The 24,764-nt window shown below is 39.9% G+C and overlaps 3 protein-coding genes and 1 non-coding gene across 13 annotated transcripts; 3 read left to right on the forward strand and 1 right to left on the reverse strand.

The window, feature by feature from the left end:
• The first annotated feature begins 220 nt into the window (after positions 1–220).
• LOC4351753 (MADS-box transcription factor 13-like) lies at positions 221–5,913 on the forward strand. 8 transcript variants are annotated; one of them, NM_001404656.1, is made up of 8 exons: positions 221–418; positions 1,781–1,981; positions 3,567–3,651; positions 4,291–4,355; positions 4,512–4,611; positions 4,834–4,875; positions 5,025–5,081; positions 5,284–5,913. In NM_001404656.1, the coding sequence occupies exons 2-8, from the start codon at positions 1,797–1,799 to the stop codon at positions 5,575–5,577; spliced, it is 828 nt and encodes a 275-aa protein (NP_001391585.1). In that variant the 5' UTR covers positions 221–418; positions 1,781–1,796; the 3' UTR covers positions 5,578–5,913. The 8 variants fall into 8 exon arrangements, with proteins under 8 accessions (NP_001391585.1, NP_001391584.1, XP_015618482.1 ...); NM_001404655.1 differs by having other exon boundaries at positions 5,025–5,066; XM_015762996.3 differs by having other exon boundaries at positions 270–464; positions 5,284–5,901.
• Positions 5,914–8,850: 2,937 nt separating this feature from the next.
• On the reverse strand, positions 8,851–11,274 carry LOC107278433 (uncharacterized). 2 transcript variants are annotated; one of them, XR_010738244.1, is made up of 3 exons: positions 11,046–11,274; positions 9,792–9,889; positions 8,851–9,130 (listed from the first exon to the last, which is right to left on the reverse strand). It is a non-coding gene; the product is annotated as an uncharacterized protein (transcript). The 2 variants fall into 2 exon arrangements; XR_003240060.2 differs by lacking the exon at positions 11,046–11,274 and adding an exon at positions 10,241–10,378.
• A 990-nt stretch (positions 11,275–12,264) lies between these two features.
• Positions 12,265–14,605, forward strand: LOC4351754 (L10-interacting MYB domain-containing protein). 2 transcript variants are annotated; one of them, XM_015762995.3, is made up of 3 exons: positions 12,265–12,539; positions 13,359–13,672; positions 13,750–14,605. In XM_015762995.3, the coding sequence occupies exons 1-3, from the start codon at positions 12,269–12,271 to the stop codon at positions 14,326–14,328; spliced, it is 1,164 nt and encodes a 387-aa protein (XP_015618481.2). In that variant the 5' UTR covers positions 12,265–12,268; the 3' UTR covers positions 14,329–14,605. The 2 variants fall into 2 exon arrangements, with proteins under 2 accessions (XP_015618481.2, XP_015618480.1); XM_015762994.3 differs by having other exon boundaries at positions 12,380–12,539; positions 13,364–13,672.
• A 3,218-nt stretch (positions 14,606–17,823) lies between these two features.
• Positions 17,824–21,710, forward strand: LOC4351755 (AP-2 complex subunit sigma). Its single transcript, XM_015762876.3, has 6 exons — positions 17,824–17,959; positions 18,044–18,142; positions 18,226–18,276; positions 19,447–19,620; positions 20,494–20,553; positions 21,384–21,710. Exons 1-6 carry the CDS (start codon positions 17,957–17,959, stop codon positions 21,423–21,425), a joined length of 429 nt encoding a protein of 142 aa, XP_015618362.1. The 5' UTR covers positions 17,824–17,956; the 3' UTR covers positions 21,426–21,710.
• Positions 21,711–24,764: the final 3,054 nt, after the last annotated feature.

A 24,764-nucleotide genomic window follows, 5' to 3' on the forward strand; every position in this document is an offset into this window, starting at 1 on the left:
ACATAACAAGGGATGATCAGTTGCTTATTTTTTTCATAACTTGCTAGGTTGCTTATAACTCCAGCCTTCTGGACATCGACCAATCTCTAAACATACTTTAGCAGTGCCTACAAAGTACAAACAACTAAATACCTCTCTGCAGATCAGTGTTTCTAGGCACAAATTACACAAGATAGAAAAAAGGAGAGGTTATAAATTCTTGCTTAAAGAATATACATGTAAAGATGTCTAAATAGCTATAAATGGGTAAGCAAGATAGCAAAGAAGGCCAGTGGCCTTTGCAGCTAAGCTAGCTAGCTAGCCCTTCTTCCTCTCTTTCCTGCTTTCCCTTTGCCTTCTCCTATTAATCCTCTGCACCTCACACAGCAGCAGAAAACCCACCAACTGGAGCTCTCCTTTCCTACTCCAAGAAACGAAGGTAGAGAAAGAAAGATCAGATCAGCTTCAGGACCAATTTTAGCTAGGTTATATATCTCTTTGCGTGCTAATGTGTTTTAGTTATCTGGGTGTGTGTAGAGTTCTTTGTTAAGGCACTGATTCAGCTGCAGTTTAGATTCAAGTTTGTATGTTCTCTCTTTGAGGAAAAGAAACCCTTTTCCTGTGCTTCGAGTTCTTGCAAAGAGAAACTGTGATGCTTGGCTTCCAGTTTGATGCTTCTTTGTTCAGATTGGAAATTCTTCCTAGCTTCTTTCTCTATTTATGTAGCAAGGATTCTTTCCGGCCCAGTGATCCTGGTTTCTTTTGGAAGGTTTCAGTTTTTTCGTTCTTTCTTGAAATTTCTCTTCTTGCCTTAGGCAGATCTTTGATCTTGTGAGGAGACAGGAGAAAAGGAAGAAGCTAGTTTCCTGCGGCCGACCTCTTGCTTCTCACTTTGTGATGAGTTTTCTTTGGTCAATTCTTAGCTAGATATGTTAAGATAGTTAGTTAAGCAAATCGAAATTGCTAGCTTTTCCATGCTTTCTTAAACATGATTCTTCAGATTTGGTTGGTTCTTTTTTTTCCTTTTTGTGGAGACGTGCTGTTCTTGCATCTTATCCTTCTTGATTCATCTACCCATCTGGTTCTTTGAGCTTTCTTTTTCGCTTCTTCCCTTCATTATTTCGAGCAATCTCTGCACATCTGAAAGTTTTGTTTCTTGAGACTACTTTTGCTAGATCTTGTTTACTCGATCACTCTATACTTGCATCTAGGCTCCTTTCTAAATAGGCGATGATTGAGCTTTGCTTATGTCAAATGATGGGATAGATATTGTCCCAGTCTCCAAATTTGATCCATATCCGCCAAGTCTTTCATCATCTTTTTCTTTCTTTTTTATGAGCAAAAATCATCTTTTTCTTTCAAAGTTCAGCTTTTTTCTCTTGTTTTACCCCTCTTTAGCTATAGCTGGTTTCTTATTCCTTTTGGATTTACATGTATAAAACATGCTTGAATTTGTTAGATCGATCACTTTATACACATACTATGTGAATCACGATCTCAGATCTCTCAGTATAGTTGAATTCATTAATTTCTTAGATCGATCAGCGTGTGATGTAGTACTGTAAATCACTACTAGATCTTTCATCAGTCTCTTTTCTGCATCTATCAATTTCTCATGCAAGTTTTAGTTGTTTCTTTAATCCGGTCTCTCTCTCTTTTTTAATCAGCTGAGAGTTTGTGCTGTTCTTTAATCATTACCAGATCTTTCATCAGTACTCTCTCTTCTGCATCTATCAAACTTCTCATGCAATGTTTTTGCTGTTCTTTGATCTGATCTCTGGTCTCCTTTTTTGTTGATCAGTTGAGAGCAAGAAGACATGGGGAGGGGCAGGATTGAGATCAAGAGGATCGAGAACACGACAAGCCGCCAGGTGACCTTCTGCAAGCGCCGCAACGGACTTCTCAAGAAGGCGTATGAGCTCTCCGTCCTCTGCGATGCCGAGGTGGCTCTCATCGTCTTCTCCAGCCGTGGCCGCCTCTACGAGTACTCCAACAACAACAAGTATGTACTTGCTGTAAATATATTGGCTTAATTTTGTACTCAGTTCTTGAAACTAACTTGCTGATTGCTTTGTTTCCCTTCGTGTCATTTCATGCTCAGCGTGCTTGTTGTGTTGCTTTATTTGTGGCTAATAGTTTGTTATTGAGTAAAAGTTTAGTTGTGGTTAAAACTGACTCTTGGTAAATATTTTAGAATGAGTTTAATATTATACACATTCTTAGATGATATGTGAATTACTTAACTCAAGGTGTGAAATGATTTAGGAAAAATGTTAGAGTTTATCATAAAAACTCATCAAGATGTATATGTTTGCTCATCAGCTAGCTGTAAGATTAATGCTGAAAATGTTGTCCTGTTTAGTTACTTGAAAAAGGACTATTCTGTTCTAATTTTCTTAGTCTTATGGTCAGAAGGCTTTACTAAAGTCCATTTATATATCCTGCTTGCTAAATTGATTTTGCTGGAAAGAATTAACCATGTATGCATGGACTTTAATTTCATCTGTGCATGTAACAAGACTTGCTTACTTTTTTCAGTTATCATCTACTCAGATTACGAAATAAAATTGTAAGATTTATTTCAAACTATATGCATGGTACTATATATGGTGATTTGTCATGCATGCATGATTATATTGTTTTTGTATCTAAATAAAGTTACTCTCTTAACCTCCATGGAAAATTCCTTAGCTATTGCTCATCATTTTCAAAGTGAGATGTGTGAATTAGATATGTACACACATATTAAGGGGAGGCTATTTGAAAGATACATTAGAATCCCCTTCCAATTCATTCATGCATGCAGTCAAATAATTATTTAAAGTTTGCAAAGTCTCATTGTTTTTATACATGTCAAATTCATTTGCAATCTCTCTCGAGTACATGTACATGAGTATGCATGCATGCAAACTTTAAATAATATATATCAGTGCTATCAGTACTTGAGCAGCTAGCAAAGCCACTGCCATCTTTTATCATATTTTATTCTCCACAGTTCACACAACACACATCATATCATGCACAGCAAGGAAGCTCAGTCTCCTGTCAATGTTGTATGTTCAGTAGATAGTTCACCCTAGAAACTAGCTGTCAAGAGTTTCCTTTTCCTTGCTTCTCCATACACCGATACACATATAGACACCATGGACATGCATGAGAAGAACTTGCACCAAGCTAGAAACTGCAGCAACGTCCTCCCATATTCGCTGTGTTTGCTCTTCTCCGGTGCAAAGTTGTGCATCAGTTAATAAGCCAATGGCCATCCATCTGACCATCTCTCTTTCTCTCTAGCTCGTGTATACTCATTTCATTCCGTTCTTGTGTTCACTTCAACACAGTTCTTGCAGCTAGAGACAGCATGCATTCCAATGGCTACCTTTCTTCTGCACAATTTTATGCTGAAGTAATTAAACGCTTGCTCCTCACATGCATTATTTCTGCATTCATGACATGTATAGTCATGTGTGTTGCATTTCTTCTCTTGTTGGCATATATGAACACACTACATTACCATGCATGCACAATTATCAGTATTTATGTTGTAGTGTTGAGAGAGTACCACTCGACTGATGGGATATATACTGCAGTGTGAAGGCTACAATTGACAGGTACAAGAAGGCGCATGCTTGTGGCTCAACTTCTGGTGCACCTCTCATAGAGGTCAATGCTCAGGTAACCCATATATATGTTGCTGCTTTGTTAATTACCTTCTTCTATTCATTTTGCCTTAGTTTCAGTTAAATTAATTTGGTGACTATTCTAAAACCAAGGCATATTCATACATATAAAGTGAGAGCATATAGATGCCTTGCATTTTAAGTATTTTATATACTTTTTGTGGTAGGTAATTGACTGCTGCATTATATTAATTTGTTAGTTTCATCAGGGTATGGCTTGATCTTTGTGCTTATATACATTCATGTGTTATAGCTATACAGCATCAATCTTTACGACAAGATTGAATTCATAATTAATGTAGTATGTGAACCACTTGGAGATTGCCTAATGCCTAGTCTGCAATTCTGCACTGAAGTTCTCCATATATTTGTCTTTCTCTGAGTTTAAGAGTATACTTTTCTTAGAAACTGTAAGTGTACCCTTTTGTGGCTAGTGGCTTGCAATTTAAAGTTAGTGACTGAAGAGAACAAACAAAATTCACAAAATAAACTTCAATGTAAAAGCATGAATGCAGTCATTCTGTTGCACTACAATTAAGGTTACTGTTACTTTTTTTTTTTGCTGATCAATTAGAGCTACATGATAAACGTAATTAAATCTGATCGATCGTCTTGTTAATTGTCTTGTCTGAAGCAATACTACCAGCAGGAGTCTGCCAAACTGCGCCACCAGATTCAGATGCTGCAAAACACCAACAAGTAAGTGCCTAATACTAATACACAATTTTTATATCTGCCATTCAAGAAACACATGTGTATATATCGATGATAATATTGAAAAGAGATTACTTTACAGAATCAATGTGATGACCTGGAAATACCTATTTTCGTTTGGTTTGTTTTCCTATGTGAAAGGCACCTGGTTGGCGATAATGTGAGCAACCTGTCACTGAAGGAGCTGAAGCAACTTGAAAGCCGCCTGGAGAAAGGCATTTCAAAGATCAGAGCCAGGAAGGTAAACAACTATATATAAAATACCATTTTCACATGAACATTCAATTACCAACCTCATGGTGTCACCTTTAGAACAAAATCTCAGTGCTGTTAGATATATATGATCACCTTGATTTACTTTGTTTGAACAATTCTTCAGTTTCTGATGCAATGTTAACTTACTAAGTGGCCTTAAAAATGTACAAATTAACTGTTAATCCTTATTTGTTTAATTTTATCTCAGAATGAACTGCTGGCTTCAGAGATCAATTACATGGCCAAAAGGGTATGTGTGTTACTAGAATTGCATCTTACATACAATTGTACATACTGATCAATGATTGCAAACTCCTTTCTTAATCCTCTATTCTTTTTACCTGATTGCATAATTCTTGTTAGCATTACTCATTTGCAATGTTCTTGTCATGATTTCAGGAGATTGAGCTTCAGAACGACAACATGGACCTCAGAACCAAGGTAAATACATATCAGGTGACTGCAAGAAATCAGAACCAACTTCCAATTTCTTGTTTGCAAATCAGAGATTAATTAGCTAGCTATTTGTTTAAATTAATTTGAACAAATAGCTAGCTAATTAATCTATAAAGCTTGACGAAAAGAACAATATATCTCTACATCAACGACACATCTATCTCTACTATACGTTGATGAGAGATCATGTGCACACTTGCAGATTGCTGAGGAGGAGCAGCAGCTGCAGCAGGTGACGGTGGCCCGGTCGGCCGCCATGGAGCTGCAGGCTGCGGCGGCGGCGCAGCAGCAGCAGCAGAATCCGTTCGCGGTGGCGGCGGCGCAGCTGGACATGAAGTGCTTCTTCCCGTTGAACCTGTTCGAGGCGGCGGCGCAGGTGCAGGCCGTGGCGGCGCAGCGCCAGCAGATCATCCCCACCGAGCTCAACCTCGGCTACCACCACCACCTTGCCATTCCCGGCGCCGCCGCCGCCGACGCGCCGCCTCCTCACTTCTGAACCTCATGAACTTCATTCTGCACCGGCCTGCTGCCATGGATATGATGATCAGCTCATCTTCTATATCTTATGCTGTTATGCAGACAGACACTACTGATGTGGCTATATATATAGTATTTGTGTGCTGCTGCATTTTGTTAATCCCTTATAAATTGCTACTTAATTATCTCATGGAGAATTGGAGAGACCAAATGGGCAGAGCTAGCTAGTTAGCTGTGCCCAATTAAGAAGCTAAATCTATCAGAAGTGTGTACTGATGAGTGATGAGTATTTTTCTTCATTTGGGATCAAATTAAACTAAGTAAAACATATATATTTGACTTATGTTTTACGTGCATGCATGCATGCTTAATTGTGTCACCTTTGGGGATTCATTTTGTACATATGTGCACCATTTTGTGTGTACAATGCAGGTTTATATGACTTTTTTCGCAATTACACGATGGCCCATGCACATAACCACCATGCACACTGCACGTACATCCACAAGTGTGCCCCTTTAACACAAGGCAATACACCAAATAAATTGTAATGTGCCACTAAACTTTTTTGAAAGTGTAACCGCGCGTATGCTTCCGTGGCTTATATATGACTCTGGTGGCTGACTTCTAGGGCATGTCGACCTGAGCATCTTCGTGTGGGTTTCGACTCTCTAATTCTCCTGGTCTCTGGCAGTTGTGGAAGGGGCGAAACTCCAGGGTTTTTGATTACTCTCTTTCCTCACTCTCAAGGGTTCTGAAAGTCATCCTACAGGAAGACCGTTTGTGGTCTTCTGCTGGCGTCGCTGTTTTTAGGGGTTTATTAGGAGTGTAGTGGAGCTTCGCCACCACCCTCCATCTATTTAGGAGCAACATTTTTTTGGTAGTTTTTTACTTTAGCAGTCTTTTTGTTTCTTTCTTTGTTCCCTTATCCACATGCAATGGTCGTCTGACTGGTTACGTTGTGTAACAAAAACTCTGCTTTTTTCTAATATACTGACGTGCAATCCTTTGGTGCGTTCGCGAAAAGAAAGGGGGATCAATTGCAAGTATTTTGTGGGAATTAAACTTTTCTTGTGAAATTATTGTAAAATTCCAGCATTCTAAATGAGCTCTAATGTGTGATAATTTGCATTCTCTATATATATTGAATAATTCTTTTGTTGACTAGTTGGGTGCCCGTGCGTTGCAACGGGAAAAAGAATATGCCTCAATTTCAAATCACACCAGGTGAAATAATCACTCGGTGTAAATTTGTCCCCAAAGAACATGATATAAATAATGTTCTACTATATAATAATACTACTAAGGGTACACGGCATCAATGTTAGCAAATTAAATGTTTGAAAATAAAAAGGCCTAATGCCTGTCATTTCATCAATGAGCAAGCATAAAAGAAAAGCTGATCAATCCCTTTATGCAAGACCCATGTAGCTTCATTGAGTGACGTCAACATTACCCCATTACGAGTCCTGTTAACAGAGTTCTCCATTATATTTTGAACAAAGTTAAGGCAAAAGCCTCTGAAAATTTAGTAACTAATGTGTATTCCCTCCATACTCACAAAGGAAGTCGTTTAGGACAGTGACACGGTCTCCAAAACATAACTTTGACTTCTTGTTTCTATAAAAATATTTATTGAAAAGTGATATATATATATATATATATATATATATATATATATATATATATATATATATATATATATATATACACACACACACACACACACACACTTTTATGAAAGTATTTTCCAAGACAAATCTATTCATATAATTTTTTTATTTTCAAATTCAACAACTTAAGAGTTATTTATGATTTATATTCCTAAAGTTTGACTTAAACATTGTCCTAAACGACTTCCTTTATAAGTACGGAGGGAGTATCATTACAGTCTATAGCGGTGGGTACCTTCATTTAGCGAGGTTAACTTCGTTCGCTCAATCATGCCAAAATCAATAGAAGATGAGGCTTGCTGAAAGCTGGAGAACGCCTTCTGAATCAAGAAGAAACAATACTGTCTATTCCCTGATTTTCGCATCACTATCGGTAATATCATAAGTTATGTGGTATTGTCTAGTTGTTGGGCACATCCATTTTATCTTGTTTGTTCTAACAGGATCAATAGTATGACCATGGCACCTGCACAACCGTTTATTAAGCTACAAACTGCTTAAAAGACAACCTGCAGTCAAGAACTTCATCAATTTCAGACAACTATCTTTAACTGCAGAACTGACCCAATGGCATGATGTTTGTCCTTCGAAGCTCATTTGTGTTATTCACACGGGATGACTATATTTCCCAGGTTTACATCTCAGCCAGTTCTCAAAGTTGCGCAGAATAAATGATGTCTCACCCAATTTCTCTATTATCCACTCGTTTTCTTCAAAAGTAGCAAAGCTTTCCATCTACCTCAAGAAGCACTCCCCCAGTTAATTACAGTTATTATGCACGTGTAAAACAATTAGCAATCCATCATAAGCATGCACACAAGCATTATCCATAGAATAATAGAAAACTATTAAAAAGTATTCAGTGGCTGAAAAAAATGAAAAAGATACTGATTTAATCATTTGAGCTCACAGCCAAAGTTCAGACAAGATAAAAAATGGAGCTATCTCAGAATCATTCCAAAGCTCGCTATCTCCTATTCAGAGTTGATGGTTTTCCATATCCAACTTGTTATGAGAAATGTGAGAAAATAAAGCTCTGTTGAGCTGTATTTTATAGTCAACGGTAGTGCAGAACCAAATGTTCCAAGCAAATGCACAGAAGATGGCTAGAAGGGATGACATCGATGCAAACTTCTGATGAGCTGAAACTATTTCCTGAATTTGTTGAACAAGAAACTAACCCATGTAGATAGTCAGAACTCTTCATCATCAACAATCAAAATCAATAATTGCTAGTTCCCAAAAACCTCATGCCCTGCCTGTTCTAGGATTGGCAATATCGACGCCCACGGGTGCCGTTTCCTCCCTGGAGGTGTTGCCTTGTGGACTCCCTCCCCCCTGGGTGAAAACCAGCCCAGTTTTTGGACGGACGTCGACAGCGGCTTATGTCGTTATTCACCTCCTTGGAGATTTCATCTTACGGTCTTGCTCATCCCTCGGCCTCCGACAGTTCGTAGTTGTCTTGTCTCAGGCTTTTTGTGTCTTCTGTGTAAGGTTTTCGCCGGTTTCACTTTAGCAAACCGGGCAGTTGTATGTTTTTTGGGCCCGGTTTTCCTTATAAACAGGGTGAACTCTATTCGTCTAATATATTCGGCAATGCTCTTGCCACTTCAACTCAAAAAAAAAACTCATGGCCGTTTTGAATCTATCGAGCAGTACTCATCAAAAATCAAAATATGTGCAGTCAAATTTAGAATTACAAGGAAACATATGTTTTCAATTTTGCTTTAGATGAAAAAAAATGTAAGTAATAAAATTAGTGGACTACTTGGAGATTTTTGAAATTACCATTGGCGTATTCAAAGGCAATTGGAGACCGCTGAAGTGACCAGCCGCTGCCAGGTTGTGGCCTCTGCTTCTGCTAAGTAACGGAGTTTCTTCAGAAGTGACGGATCAATTCTGCGCTCATTCCAAAATACTGGCATTGGTTATATTCTGCATAAAATTTCAGAACAAACTGAAAGATTGATTTCAAATACTACAGACTGAGGATGGTTAGTATAAAAATTTCAGAACAAACTGAAAGATTGATTTCAAATACTACAGACTGAGGATGGTTAGTATAAAAATTTCAGAACATGAACCAGTTGCTAATCCACGGCTGAAAGCCAACCAGCAAAGTGAGGGTTCACCCTGGAGGAAAGCAGCTGTGAATCATTAGTTACCGTGGTACACCCTCAAAACTGAGTATAACATATTCCCACGCTACAAACTGGTATAGTTCAGATAGATTATTTTCCTGTGCTCTTTCCCATACTATTTTCATAAGATAAGATGCGTAGATTATTTTCAATTTTCTTGAGTCTGAAATCATTCATTCAGTTAATTAGGCCATGACTTGACTCGGGTTACTAACAGGTCAAAGCCCCCTGAATAAATGACCATTCTAATTCTAAATAACACAATGGATCTAAACCTAGGGAACTGATCACAGATGAACGCCAATAATCATATATGTATGTACTCCAATAAGCAGGAATATAGGATCACTGATGCACTGCAAACTAATTTTTCTTATAAAACCAAATACATTTATTTGTTCCGAGGATGTATATTGTACCTGCTTGGAATGGACTCTATAAACTGAGGAATGAGACGAGGGCATGGCCTGACGAGGCTTCGCTTGATCCCGCAGCAATTCCAACCTCGACAAATGATCTGAAATTGAGCAATGAAATGAAACCTGAGTATTTGTTGTAGCTGGAAACATTTTAACTGGTAAGAAAAAAAGACTGCTTCATGAGAAAATTGACCATTGGTTGCTTAGACAAGTTCCCTACCGAGTTCATGGATGAACTAACCGACAACCAAAGCAAGTGGCACAAAATATCCTTATAGAGAAAAAAAAAATCTAATTCACCTATGCATTTATTTGCTTCAATATTAATGCTAAAACCGATCCATCCAGCGACAATTTTTGACAAACTGATGAACTGATTTTTTTTTGAATTGAGACTGTTTGAGATAAAAATTCATTTGAGAAGGAGTATTAATTAGCATGACCCTGACCTGTTACTCTGACGGTAGAAACCATTTTCTTGAGGGTGCAGGTATCTATCAGTTCAGAACTGCTATTACACGCCATGGGATCATACTAACAATGCTTACTTATAATTGCAGCAAAATCAAGAAAATAAGGGGAAAAAAATTAATTCTGCATGTCTGATGCTTCACAAGTTCGATCATATTGTCCATATGGAATATATGCCCAGGAGTGATATGATATTTCTTCAGATGTAACAATCTACTTGTTCTGAAGCTATTATTTGTGGGGGTTATGTGGGTGATCGCTTACCTTAATGGACACATCATGCCCAACTAAATCCATATTTGGGTTTTCAATTCTTGTTGAGAACACAGTACGTACTTGCACTGATTTAAAGATAACCCTGTCTCAAGAGAGAGGAGATCCAGCAACAGTGTTATGCAACAGTGTCATTCAGTCTCTACACAAGCAGCTGTCCTAGTGTTCTCATTTGTCCATTTAGCATAATTTGTACAAACATGGCAGGCAAAGACAAAATCCCCGATCTCTAATTCCCATGTTTGAAATTTAACACGCCTAAAAGGACAAAATCCCCGATCTGAAAACATGTAGATGGATTTGTAGAAAGAGATGGGGAAATTTTAGGGTTTGGGGGGAAGATAACATGCAGCCGGTTGGGTTCGTCATGTGGCGTCGTCAGCTGCACTCACCCTCAGTCGCCATGCGCCACCGTGCTCGCCCTCAGCCCTCTTGAGTTGGAGGGCACCTGCAAGGCGGGAGAAGAGGCTGCGGAGATAGGGGGCCGGACGGAGGAGGCGGACTACTCACAGAATGGGGTGGCGCCGAGGAGATTGGCTTCCGGCGGCGCGCGTGAAGGCGGTCGAGGCGGGAGAAGAGGCGGCGGAGATCGGGGGCGGGGCGTGCGTGGAGGCGGTCGACGAGCCGGAGATTGGGTCGTAGTGTGCCTTCATCAGCTGCCAGCCTGCCCTCACCCTCAGCCGCCATGCGCCGGCGAGGCGGGAGAAGAGGAGGCGAAGATTTGGTGCGGGGCGGAGGAGGCGGACGCGAAGGAAACAGAGATGGGAGACGGCGTTGAGAGGGAGAGAAAATCGGGGGAAAGGGGTGTGTGTGCGCGCCGCGTGCGATCGACGATGCGTGGGGCGCGTGCGGAAGATTGAATTGTGATCTGATCTGTTGGATTCAAGACCACGAGGAGGCGACGCAGGGAGGAGGGCGAAGGACGCGGCGTGGGGAAAGGAGTGGGCGTGGCGCGTGATGAGGAGAGGAGCGATGGGAGGAGATTTGACGCCATTGGATATGAAAATCGGATGGTTGAGATTAGACGTGTTTGTTAGATGCGTCTGCTATGTCAGGAATCAAGACCACCACTACAGATTTTTTAAGTAGTAGAGATTATTACTTCAGGTAAAGTACGAAGGAACAAAGGTATTTACCTCATGATGAAAAATAGAAGTGATTTATAGTCATAAAAACAAGCCCTTAAAAAGGGAAGATGCTCTGTTTAATTTAGTTTTCTGGCTATTTAATTATAAGAATAAATTCAATATTTTTTTAAAATAAACTTAACAAATAATTTGAAATAAGTGGTCTAATAAATAATGTTAGTACAAAAATTACTTTTAGAAAATAGAACATATATTTTTTTTAAAATAATTTGACGAATAAAATGAAAAGCTCAGATTTTGCATGCTAAGTCGCCAACAAGATTATGTGGCCTGGAGAAGACTTATGAGAGTTGCGTAATGTTGTTTTTGGCATACAAACTATTTATTTGTAATAATGGCTTTTATTTTGAAATTTCGATACCTCCTCTTTTACATTCCAAAAAAGATGGAAGGAAAATATTGAACTATGTGTTATTACTACTTGCAACAGTTTATTAGCTACACCAGTCACTAAACATTTCAACTTGAAAAATGTTTTCAAGACCTCATATATCTCCATTAATGATTTTCCCAAATCATAGCCATTTTTGCAGCGCAGCCTCTTCATATTTTTTTTCCCGAAATTCCAGTTAATTGGGTTGGTTCATGGCTTTTAATTTCGACTGGAGCCGGAGCCGAAGCCGGAGCCGCTGTTCCCAAACGTCTCGGCTCCACCGCCCAGCTCCGCAGAAGCCACGCGGAAGCCGGAGCCCATTTGTGCCCCAGCTTCTCCTGCTCCAGGAGCCCAATTCGGCTCAGCTCCACCACCGCTCCTCCCGACCTAGCGCCGCCGCCGCCGCCGCCGCCCTGCACCGTCTCCCCGCCGGCCGCCTCCACCCGCACCGCGCGGTGCCCCCCTCATCACCAAGAACGGAAGGTATCCATCCATCCATCCATCTATTATTCGTCCCGCACATGAATTCCCCCCTTTATTTTCTGAGAGGCACACCCTAAATTTCCAGCAGCAGGAACAAAATTATCATACTTGATTTCTTGCAAAGAAAGAATGATGGATTAATTCGTCTTTGTGCTTGATGCTTCTTGCTTGTAGTGGTGGTAGCTAGTAGGCTAGAATTGTTGTTTGAGTTTCGTGCCATCATCATGTTTAGGGGGTGTGTGTGTAGCAGATTGAAGTGGTTCTTGGTTCCTGTTCCCAACAGGTCCAAGTGATGAGCCTACTAAAGGGGAGCATTTCAGAATTTCCTTTTGGATTTTTGTTTCACTTGTTACTTTTCTCATGTGTATGGTTTTGCTTACTTATATGCTGCTTTGCGCGATTATTGTGCATTTGAATGGAGGTTTACCTTTGGACTTGATAGAGATCGGATTATGGTATCAAAAGAAATGAAGTTCTAGTTATTGTTCTCAATTGATCTGAACAGGACATATCACAATTTTTTTAGTTACAGTTGTTTGATTCTTCTTTCCTTTGGTTTCAAGAGTGTACATGTTTGAAAACATAGCCTAGAAAGACCTTCCATCTCTGCAACCTTTCTTGTTTTCGTAGTTCAGGGTGAAACCTGAAATATCTTTGTATGGTAGTGTTGTCTTGGGACAATCTTTTGAGAGTATATGACCATCAGTTCATGGATTTAATCTCTGTTTTGGTGTCGAGTTCCACCACTTCTTGCTTATACACAAATAGTTCATCATGACTGTATGATGCTAAATTGCAGACTCTAATCTATTTTATTAGTGCAGATGACAGAAGCTGCTGAGTGGAATGATGAGAACACTAAAATTATCTGTGAACTTTATGCTGAACAAGTTCGGGCTGGAAATCGACCAAGTACTCATCTCAACAGCATTGGATACAGCCAAGTTGCATTGAAGTTTCAGCAGAGAACTCATTTGCTTTACACCAAGAGACAACTTAAAAACAAATGGGATAAACTTAGGAATGAGTACACCATCTGGAAGAAATTGCTTATAAGAGGGTCAGGTTTAGGTTGGGACAGTACAAAAGGAACAATTGCAGCTGACGAAAACTGGTGGAACAAGACAAATACAGTATGCAATAGTTGCGCTTTCTCGATATCTTCTTACCATGTGAACTATGCTATCAGTTGATACCTTTTTTTTTACAGGAGTTGCCAGGTGCAAAAAAATTCCGCAAAGCTGGAATGAAAAATCTGGATCATTTGAGAGTGATGTTTGATGATATTGCCAGTAACGGTGTGGATCATACACCGGTGCCAGCAACAAGTTCGCCATCTACTCTGGAAAGTCCTGTAAATGTTGCTAATCTTGACGGACTAGACAATGACATGGAAGATAATGATGACACTCAGCTGGAAGAGGAGTCTCCCTTGAATCGGAACAAGAAAAGACCTCGCCATGCTAATAATGCTAACAAGAACAAGAGTAGTAGGACTGAAATTGCTTTGCTCATGCAAGCTCAATTGAAGGGTATGGCAGATTTGGCCGAGAAAGCACAGGCCACTTTTGAGAATTTCACCTCCCTTGTTGGCTCTCTAGGATCCAGCATTCAGTATGTTATGACATTGGTTCAAGAATGTGGAGCACGGAGTGGAAGCGACGAGCATTTCATTGCAACTGAGTTGTTTGTCAGTAGAGAACAAAGAGAAATGTTCTTGACTCTGAGTACCGCTGAGGAGCGTCTAGAATGGCTTAGAAGAAAGTATAAAGCTAAGTATGGTGCTTAAGAAATATGATCGCGGAGCTTCCTGACATCGTTTCACTTGGCTCTTGTTGCCTTAGGTATTCAAGACTATTTTTCTTTTCTTTTGTATCGGATGCTAGCATGTATTAGATCCTGACAAGTGTGATCGTCAACCTGTGGGTGTAAAGGCTGATCTATGAATGTACAATCATCGTTTAGCATTAGCTGTTTATTTCTTGCTCATTTTGAATTTAATGCTGTCAAATGTGAGATCATATATGCTTCTGACGAAGGGATTCCTAACCAGTTTGAGACTGTAATCACATCCATTTTTTGTCCCAAATTTCTTTCAGATTTTCTGGAATCTTTCAGCTTCAAACAAAATTCAGTAGCAAATATGATTCAGAAGAGCATGGGTACCAGGTTCACTGTAGGAAAACCTGTTACAGGTGGCAACAAGGCTGATCGGAATTCATAACCCTGAATCAAACCTGTCTGAAGAAACTCATTTGATTTTTCTCCTCCAATTTCTTGTTATATTTGAAGCACTAGCAACTGCAATAGCAAATCTGATGATGCTGAAAGACATTAACAAGTAATATCGTTTCATTCCGGATATATTCCGGTTGTTGCAAATCCCTGTATAGTACTGAAACTAGCTTCTTAACTGACTGAAAGTTGTGCTCGTTCATTTCATTTGTTTCTTCTTTAAAGGTACTTGATGAGTAATATGTGAGCAGCCTGTAATGGCTGGCTTGTTCTCAATTGCAATGTTCTGAATGTGATATGTGCTTCTCATACAAAGATAACGTGTTTTGCAACAAAAAAAATATTGCAAAGGTGATAGTTGTTCTTTTTCTGATTTTTTTTACAGTATGATACATAAATGGAAATTTTGTTAACTTCATCAAATATTTCCAATAAACAGAAATCCAATGAACTGTCAGAGGTAGGTGAGAGGGACTTTCAGATAACGTATTCGATATTCTTGCAGAACACAAGGGCCATTCGCAAGCTAGGACACTTGAATTCCGGAGAGGGTTTGAAAATTGAAACCGAATGTCCCTAATGTCAAAACAGAAGAACTTTGGAGGTGGTATATGGACATATGGTATTTCGCTTTTTCCAAAAGAAAAAAAATGTGCAACTTAGCTCACCGAGCAAGCACAACTAGAACAGAATGGAAGTGGACCCTTTTCCTCTCCAATATTGCAGGTGCAGTAGAAAGTGACTGATATTTGGGCCTGGACCCTAATGTCAGTGTCTAGTGTCTTACTACAAACAATCCCCGTCCAAACAAAAATGACTTAAAGTTTATTTTACGATTTAGTGTAAATGTATACCTAATTTATCTTTGTTTTGCCCATACTATATTTCTCATGGTCAATAAATGGGACGGTGATGTAGCAAGGCGTAGAAGATGGGCCTAATTTTTAAGTTAGTAATCAAATGGCCAAAGCGAACTTTTATCAAACATTATGACCATGAAAATCAAAGTTGGACAAAAAAAATTTCACCGGACCATGAAAACCAAAGTTAGAACCCATGCACATTAAAAAATAATATGATGCTATGTTATTTTTTATCTCTATGTTTGAGCATCTCCAAGAGTGTTCTATACACACTAGAGTGTTCTATACACACTGGTAGAGAAGTGGTTTTTACTCCCGATTCGTAACCCCTATATAGTCCCGGTTTTTCAACCGGGACTACGAATCCGGGACTAAAGATCGCTATCTTTAGTCCCGGGTGAAATAACCAGGAGTAAAAATCCATTTTTAGTCCTGGTTGGTTAGTGTTACCAACCGGGACTAAAGAGGCTAGATCCGGTTGCTTCTTTATTCTTTTCTTTTCTTCATTGTTTTTAATATATTGATTTCACCCCATCCCGTCCCTAAAATCCCAAATCAATCATCCTCAAATTGCCTCCAAATCCACAAATCGATCATCTCAAATACATCACAAAATCTTAAAAAAAAATTACATCACAACTTCTACAAAATTCATCACATATTCACATCACACACAAATCAAATACATCACACACCAATCTCAGATCCAAATCACAAGTTCTCCCAAAAAAAGAAAGAAAAAAACCGCCGGCGCAGGCCGCTGCCTCGCCGCGTTGGCCGGCCGGCCGCTAGGCCAGCCCTCCGCGCCCCGCCGCTGCAGTAGAGAGGAGAAGGAGAGGAATAGATAAGGTTGAGGAGAGGAGTTAAAGGAGAGGAGGAGATACCTCGATCTGATCGTGCACGCCTCTCCGATCTCCGCGTCGATCTTTTTTCCTACAAATAGATCTTTTTTCGGTTGGTGTTATCAACCGGGACTACAAATAGATCTTTAGTCCCGGTTGGTAACACCAACCGGTACTAAAGATTGAAAAGTATCCTGGAGCTTTTAAACCGGGATTAAAGATGTTTTTAGTCCTGGTTTTTAATACAACCGGGACTATTGTGAAATCTGGTCGACTGACCAAAGATAGTTTCTTTACCAGTGACATGTTCTCTAAAGCTAAATTCTAGGAATTAAGGGTGGTTGGGATGACTCCGCCTCTACCTCCACCTTTGCTGGAGTTGGAGTTTACCAAATAGTTTTAGTTTTATCTAAAATGGGAGTAGAGCTGGGTGGAGTGATCTCACAAAATAAATTAGAGGTGTAGCTGAGTTTATACTTTTCCACAACTCCACTTCAAACCCAACTCCTGAAGTTAAATTTATGAGTTGGAGCTCTACCAAACAGGGCATAAGTAAAAACCACGTCCTCAAAATCCAAATGCACTTCCAATTTTATTTCAAATGGTGCAAGTCACAATGTTCAGTTTTTGGCTCCAACAATAGTGTTGGTTTGATTTTTATATCACTAGAGATGAACTAATTGATTGATGGGTAGTAAGGAAACCTTTTGAATGAGTGGTATAAGTCAAAACTATTGGTTGGTTATGCATCATACTCTACACCAATTCTAAACACCGTAAATATAATCTAATAGACTTGTATAAATTTTAAGTCAAATCAACCAGAAAATTCATAATTTGAAAATAATATAACAAACTAAACCTCACACAAGTACAAGTTAACAAGTACTAGATATTTAATGAAAGAAAATTAATTATCTACTTCATTCGCTCGGATACTCAAGACTTGGTAACCTAGCACCTAATGACGAACTTATATGCCTACTTTGTGATCTATCTCATGCTACATGCTACTGGATGGGTCATTTTGGATAAAAATAAACGATAGTTTCGAGTCAACATGGACTACCCTCTAACTACGCCACTGCTAATATAAGACACTTAACAAAAATAACCAATACTTTTTTTTCATACACCCTTTTTACACTTTGCTTAGTATTTTAGGGATTCCACAGTTTAGATACATTATTTTTTTTTTAATTTTACATTTGCGATGCTCCAAAGAAAACTATAAGGTTTTTTATTATACCATATTCTTATGGATTATCAATTTGGTCAAAAATATAGAAGAGATGGCTGACACAAGGGAGACATTTCAGCAGGTGTAAACCCAACCAGGCGACCAACCTTCCAAAACCAAGAGAAAATCGAAAAGAAAAAAAGAACGCATCTTTCCTGCCTTTCCTCCTCCCAAAGCTCCAAATCGCGCCCCGCCCCCCAAATCCACGAGCACCAGCGATCGCCGTCATCCTCCGCCATGGTAAAGATCCCGCATTCAGCCTCTTCTGTTCCCCCCCTCTCCGCGATCTGAAACCGTACCTGTTCTTCCCGGAATGGGCTGCAGATCCGGTTCATCCTGCTGCAGAATCGGCAGGGGAAGACGCGGCTGGCCAAGTACTACGTCCCGCTCGAGGACTCGGAGAAGCACAAGGTCGAGTACGAGGTGAGGGGGATCCAGCAAAGGAGATTCCATCTTGGCGCTGGTTCGATTTGTGGGTGTTCATCTGGGTCTTTTCTTGGTCGCAGGTGCATCGGCTGGTGGTCAACCGGGATCCCAAGTTCACCAACTTCGTTGAGGTGAGTTCTTGATCTTTTATTTTGGGGGGAGTTATGCGATTCTTAGGCGATTCATGGTAGAAGAAAACCAAGAGCTGCGTAAAGGTCTTTGCTTTTGCTCTCTTGTGGGTAATCTCAGATCGAGCATGTTCTTGGCCTGGACTGCTCGTAGGATTGAATGAACTCGGTCGATTTAGAATTGTAGATACTGTTGGATTTAGGTGGTTCCTGCATAGCATGGCACCTAGAAAGGTTGTGATTTTGGCTCGGCTGGTGCTTTCAGTTATATACAGGGAATTATGCTTCTGGTTATATGCGATGAAGCAAGAATCTGAAGATTGAGTGTTTTTGTTATTCAACAATAGTAACTTGTTATCTGTACTTCGCATAGTGTGTTGAAAACGAAATCATTAATCTTGTTCAGTGCCTTAGCTCTGCTAGTAATAGGGTTGTAAAGTTCATAAAGTGGCATGAGATTTTAAATAGTAGTCTGCTGAGAAATCTACCAAGTCAGGCTAATGGGCTCTTAATCTATGTTTATTATATGCCTTTCTTTTGGTGAACTCAGTATTATTTTCCCTGTGCTGCAATGCATTCGTTCCTTGTTTAGTTCAGTAATTGAGGTGCATGGATAGCAATTGGATCCTTGTTTAGTTCAGAGTGAATCCCTAAAGAAAATGTCTGCAGTGGTAGATAATTTTGACCCTGGAATTTTTTTAAAAAAAGATTCTGTGCTCTGCTAGCTGATTTGAAGTATTGACATGGCAAATAATTTATCCATAGAATAGATATCTTGAAACTTTAGTATCATTGATGGATAATTTTCTTACTAATTTGGAATTTTGTTACTTAGCATGCTTACTTTATGGGGGCTGGATTGATCTTGAGTCTTGACCGCAAGCTGCTCTCTGTACAGTTAGTGATCTTACTACATGACTAATCTAGAAATCCTAAGCCTATGAAACATAGTATCTTGAGATTCTAAACCTATCTTCATGTAATATGCCGTTAATAGACGACATCACAAAAAAAAAAACTTTCATCTTTTTGTTTGTTGGTAGCTGGTTCTGCAGTTTTTAGACCATACTACATGTTGGGAGTATCATCAAGTTTCAAAATGTTACTTCTGACAGCAGTCTTTGGTATATGGGAATCAGTATATTCACTTTCTTTGTGATAATTTTCATGCAGTTCCGGACGCATAAAGTTATATACAGGCGATATGCAGGACTGTTTTTCTCAATGTGTGTGGATATCACTGACAATGAGTTGGCATACTTGGAATGCATCCACTTGTTTGTCGAGATATTAGATCATTTCTTCAGCAATGTGTGTGAACTCGACTTAGTATTTAATTTCCACAAGGTAACAGCTATTTCTCAACAGGCTATTCCTGTATCAGTATGACAATTATGATACTCATGATCCAATTGCACTCCTTTCTCATGTTTAAGCAGAAGTGAAATTTTATTGGCCAATGCTTTTCTTACGTATTTTTCCTTGCACTGGAAAAGTTTGAACATGATGCAGAATCGTGCAACTTTATACAACACTTCTATATTATGCTGTTAGAGTTAGAGCTGTTAACTTCTTCTGGCGTTCTTTTTCTTCTTTTTTTTTTCATTTGATCGAGAACCATCCTTCATGGGATGAGTCATTATACAGCTCAGAACAGTGGCATGGTACTCCTGAAAACATAACATTACTGGCCTAATCTGAGCAAAATTACTTTGTTTCCTTTTAGTTATTTCTGATATTAAGTTGATCGTATTTTCTTGCATATCACTCGATACTTGGGTCAATGAGATAAGTGTTGCTGTTATGCAAAGGATATTGTATTTTAAAGTTTCAGCTATAGTTATACACTGATAAACATTGTAATATAATATGATACCGTGTCGTGGTCCCATATGTATTTTCTATTCTTTCCCAATAGGGTCAATAATCAAATTTTATTTGCATTAGACAATAATTTACCTCATGTCCCAATCTGACAATTATTCACTCCAAAGCATTAACTGAATTTGGAATGTATAATATTGTAATTCTGATCTTAACTATTATCTTGACCAAATCCTACCAATAATTCTGATCTTAACTACTATCTTGACCAAATCCAACCAATTATACTTCTTGTTTTTCTAAATGATTTTGCCACATCTTATAAGTTTTGAATAAAGGCCATGGGCAGAAGTAATCTGTGAATTTTGTTTCTTATTGTTATGCTATGTTCTGTAGGTTTATTTGATATTGGATGAGTTTATTCTCGCTGGAGAACTTCAAGAGACAAGCAAAAGGGTACATCTTTTTTCTATCATAATACATACATCTGTCAACCATGTGTCCTGTTCTGTCTGTTATAACATTGGTGCAAGTTTACATTTGTTCCCAGCAATCCAGCATGTAGTGTAACATAATGACGTTGTAAATTATACATTTTATGCATTATATTAATGGTACAATAAAAACTTTTCTGCACCTACTCATGCTAGGATGATAAACACATCTTGCCCTCACTCCAGTGTGGAGCTTAGTTTCAAATATGGCATTTCATGGTTGCAATTTTCACAGAATCAAGATACCAACTGAACTGCTGTAGCAGCCTAAATGCAACTAACTGCCTATTTGTTTTGGTGGAAATGGAATTTAAAACATAATGATTTTTGGAATGCCAATTGTTCTGCATTTTGTTCCAGTACATTGGGTCAGGATTCTCATGCTGAATGCCCTCACCACCTCACGTATGCTGTAGATGCATGCTGAAGTGCACTAACTATGAAGTCTTCATGTGTACTATCACAAATAACTGATGTTAAGGAATATGAAGTGAGCTGAATAATGGAACTGTAGAGGTCTAAGAGGCATCTGTGTATGCTCAATGTGATTCTCTCTTTCATATCAATGTCTTTGTCGGTTTGCGCTTTGCAGTATCAAAACTAAGCTTTGGTTTGTAAACTTGACAGCATATATTAGCATCAAATTGACCCTCTTTCTTTTACATTTTGTGCCCCATGAAAACTTGGTGACAATTGTTACTTCTGAAGTCTATGAATTAAGGAACAGCATTTGACCTTATGTGATAACTTCAACCTTGGGTAGTCCTTGATATCACTTTTGTTTTCTTTCAGGCAATAATAGAGCGAATGGGTGAGCTTGAGAAGCTGGAATAAGAAGAAACGGTGTACACTAGCGTACATGGGCAGATGATCAAGAGTGTTGCCATCTCTTTCTCTGCCGTGCCAAGACATTGCTCTGCATTTTGTACAATTCTTTGTAGCTATTGTGTTATACCTAGCTCACCTACATTTTCACCGGCTGTTCATCTGTGTAAGTCTCCTTTGTTGCTTGGTGAGGCTACTACACACTGCTAGATTGTTCTGTTGATTACCATGGAATCAGTCATCTTTGTGCATTTGCTTGAAGTAATCATCATTATAGCAATCTCTTTTTTTTCACCTGTCTGATTGGGAGTCTGATCTTTTGATGCTGAATCAATAATATGACTGTTTTAAGCAATCTCTTGATCTTTTCATATCATAGGCAGGCCTTTTTTTCTCCACTAGATCACTGTTTGCACTGTGTTTATGTGCTGGTACGGTACTTACTACTGCTGTGTATTTTTGCCAAAGCCATTATAGTCCTGTGGAATAAGTTCACTTTGTGACCCTTATAAGTGATCGAAATCTAATCTGTGACCCTAAACCACAAAACCGGATATCTTCACCTCTAAACTCTTAAAACCGGTGCAATTTGACTCCCTGGGCGGTTTTGCTGACGTGACGCCTACGTGGTGGTATTGACCGGATCTCCTTTACACGTGGCGTTGACGTGGCGCTTAGGTGGCATTAGAATTTTAAAAAATAATTCATTTATTATTCACACAGAGGATGACATGCGGGGCCACTGACACGGGGGACCCACTGACATGTGAGGCCCCCAGTCATCCTCCTCTCCTCCCCTTCTTCCTCCCTCTCTCTCCCTTCTCTCATTCTCTTCCCTAGCCTCTCTTTACCACCGGAGCGGTAGTAGGGATGGTGGCGGCGTCTGGCGGTCGGGACTAGCAGCGGTGGCGTGGCGCCGGGTGGGAGCTGGAGCAGCGGTGGGGACGACGAGGGCAGTAGATGCGGCGGCCATCGACCGACAGCGGCACCGTGGGTCGGGCGCCGGGCGGGAGTTGGAGTGGCGGCGAGGGCGGTAGATGCGGCGGCCATCGACGGGCAGTGGGGACATCCTGATTTTGGCAAGTATAGGCGAGGCAGCGACTCGCCAGGGGAGGGCGCCGCCTGGCGCGACCTCCACCGCCGGCGACGATGCCGTGTGCCTGCTCATGAGCGTGCTCTAGAGATGGCAGCGGCCGTGAGGCAACCAAGCCCGGCCCTGCCTTAGCAGGGTCGATGGCGCACAGACGCGGCTGCTCCTCCCAAGGCTGGCAGGGGCTAGACCACCACTGCACGCAGCGACGTCGACTCGCCGCGTGCCCAAATGGAAGGCCTCATCTGTTAACGACCAAATTTGGTAATATCAGTATCGGAGATGAAGATTAGATTGAAGCGGGGTCGAAGATGAAGATTGTCGCGGAAACAGAGTAAGAATCGGCTGAAGTCCGGATCGGCTACGGTTGGATCGGCTGAGTTGGAGTCAGACTTGGTTAGGTGATACAGCCGATTCCAACAATACGACTTGGTGTACGACATCGGGTTGGGTTGAGGTGCTTCAAGATGATTGCCACGCATGGATAGAGTCCTGGGAAGGCAATTGTATCTATTAATTAGGACATTTTATGTAATTTCCTTAGAGATATGCTTGGGCAAAAGTCTGCCGTAAAGACTTGTGGTATCTTAGAGTTTGTTAGAGATAATAGTCGTGTCCGGTATGGACATATCTTGTAATTCTCGGGTATAAATAGACCCCGAGCCCTATGTAATTACACACACAAGTTCAATACAATTTCGGCGCATCGCCACCTTTTTGCTTTAGTTTTATTTCGACGAGTTCTTGCTTTCGGGTTGAGCTGCATTGGTTTCGATCTTCAACAAGAGGTAAAACTTGTTATGATGGCTTGTGTTATCGGGATTAGTGCTTCCATCTTTATGATACTCTAATCTTGTTTACGTAATTCGTCGAGTTATCATATATCGTACATAATCTCTGGCAATATCACTATCTAACCTACAATCGGCTAACATCTGTTAGTAGAGGGCAGCCGATTAGGTTAGATTTTGATGTTGATTTAGATTATATAAGATATCCACCACTCTATGAAACTTCCAGCGGCTTGATTGTCTAGATATTGTTCTTCTTTTCATACTTAATGCTGCATCAGTTGAGTTTGATCTATTAAGTCGTGCTTAGAATATCAATCTCTAGCCTGCCTTCTGGTTGCCGATTAGGGTAGTATCGGAGTTTCAGCCGATTTTATCTGATTTAACCATATTCGCTCTATATGTTTTAGTGACATGTTAAATCCGCCCTTTATGTCAAGATCTTATTGCATTTAAGTATATTAAGCTTTTGTTTGATATATTATACTTGTTTTAATATCTTGATATAGAGTAGTATCGGAGTATTAGCCGATACATGCTAGATCTATATGATCGGCTATGCTATAAACATATATAGTCCTGTTATTAATATATATTTCGATCCAAGTGATTTATACTGTCTCGACATGGCGACCGATCTATCCCAATCACTTGATTTAAATATATATCGATATAAGAACTATATATTGGTAATATCTACAGCCGATCGAGTAGGTTTAGTTCTTTATTATCTATTTATAGTCGTCGATCGATTGACATATGACATCGGCTCAAAGATAAATGATATGTTATCGGCGCTTAGCCGATCGGCTATCATTTATAGATTTAACCGCGATCTCTTTGTTTCTATTTCTTGTTGATTGTAGGATCAAATCAACTAGCACGCTAACACACTCGAAGGTGAGCTTTGGACCTGCACTGGAGTTAAGCAGATCTCCCAGGCCTCGTGTTTTACGTCAACACGCTTTTGGCACGCCTGGTGGGACAGATAAGAAGTCAGCAAGCAGTTCTTCCTCATGGCTGAGAAACCACCGCTGTCGCCATCCCCGGCTAGTCTAGGCACTGTTAAGGAAAAGATCCAGAAGTTGGGATTGACGGACTTCAATGAAGGAAACGTCGTGCCCATTGATCCAAAAAAATTCACACCTGATCAGAAGAAAGATTTCGACGCGATGATGCAGCAGGCACGGGATCAGTTCTTGAACTCATTCATGTAGACTCGCAAGGGAACATTGGTTCAAAAGTACTATAGGAATCCATACTGAACATTCCACCAGTAATAGTACAAGCTCCCATAGCAATGACGTATTTTGGTTCAGGCATTTGCTCATATAATCTCACTAAAGAGGGAGCCATTTTCATTGTTACTGTACCGGCTGTTAAAATTAGGTCCGCTTGCCTAGGACTTGATCTTGGTACCAATCCATAACGATCAAAGTCGAATCGTGAGCCTATTAATGAAGCAAA

This window comes from Oryza sativa, chromosome 12 (genome assembly GCF_034140825.1).
Source record: "Oryza sativa Japonica Group chromosome 12, ASM3414082v1".
Taxonomy (NCBI): domain Eukaryota; kingdom Viridiplantae; phylum Streptophyta; class Magnoliopsida; order Poales; family Poaceae; genus Oryza; species Oryza sativa.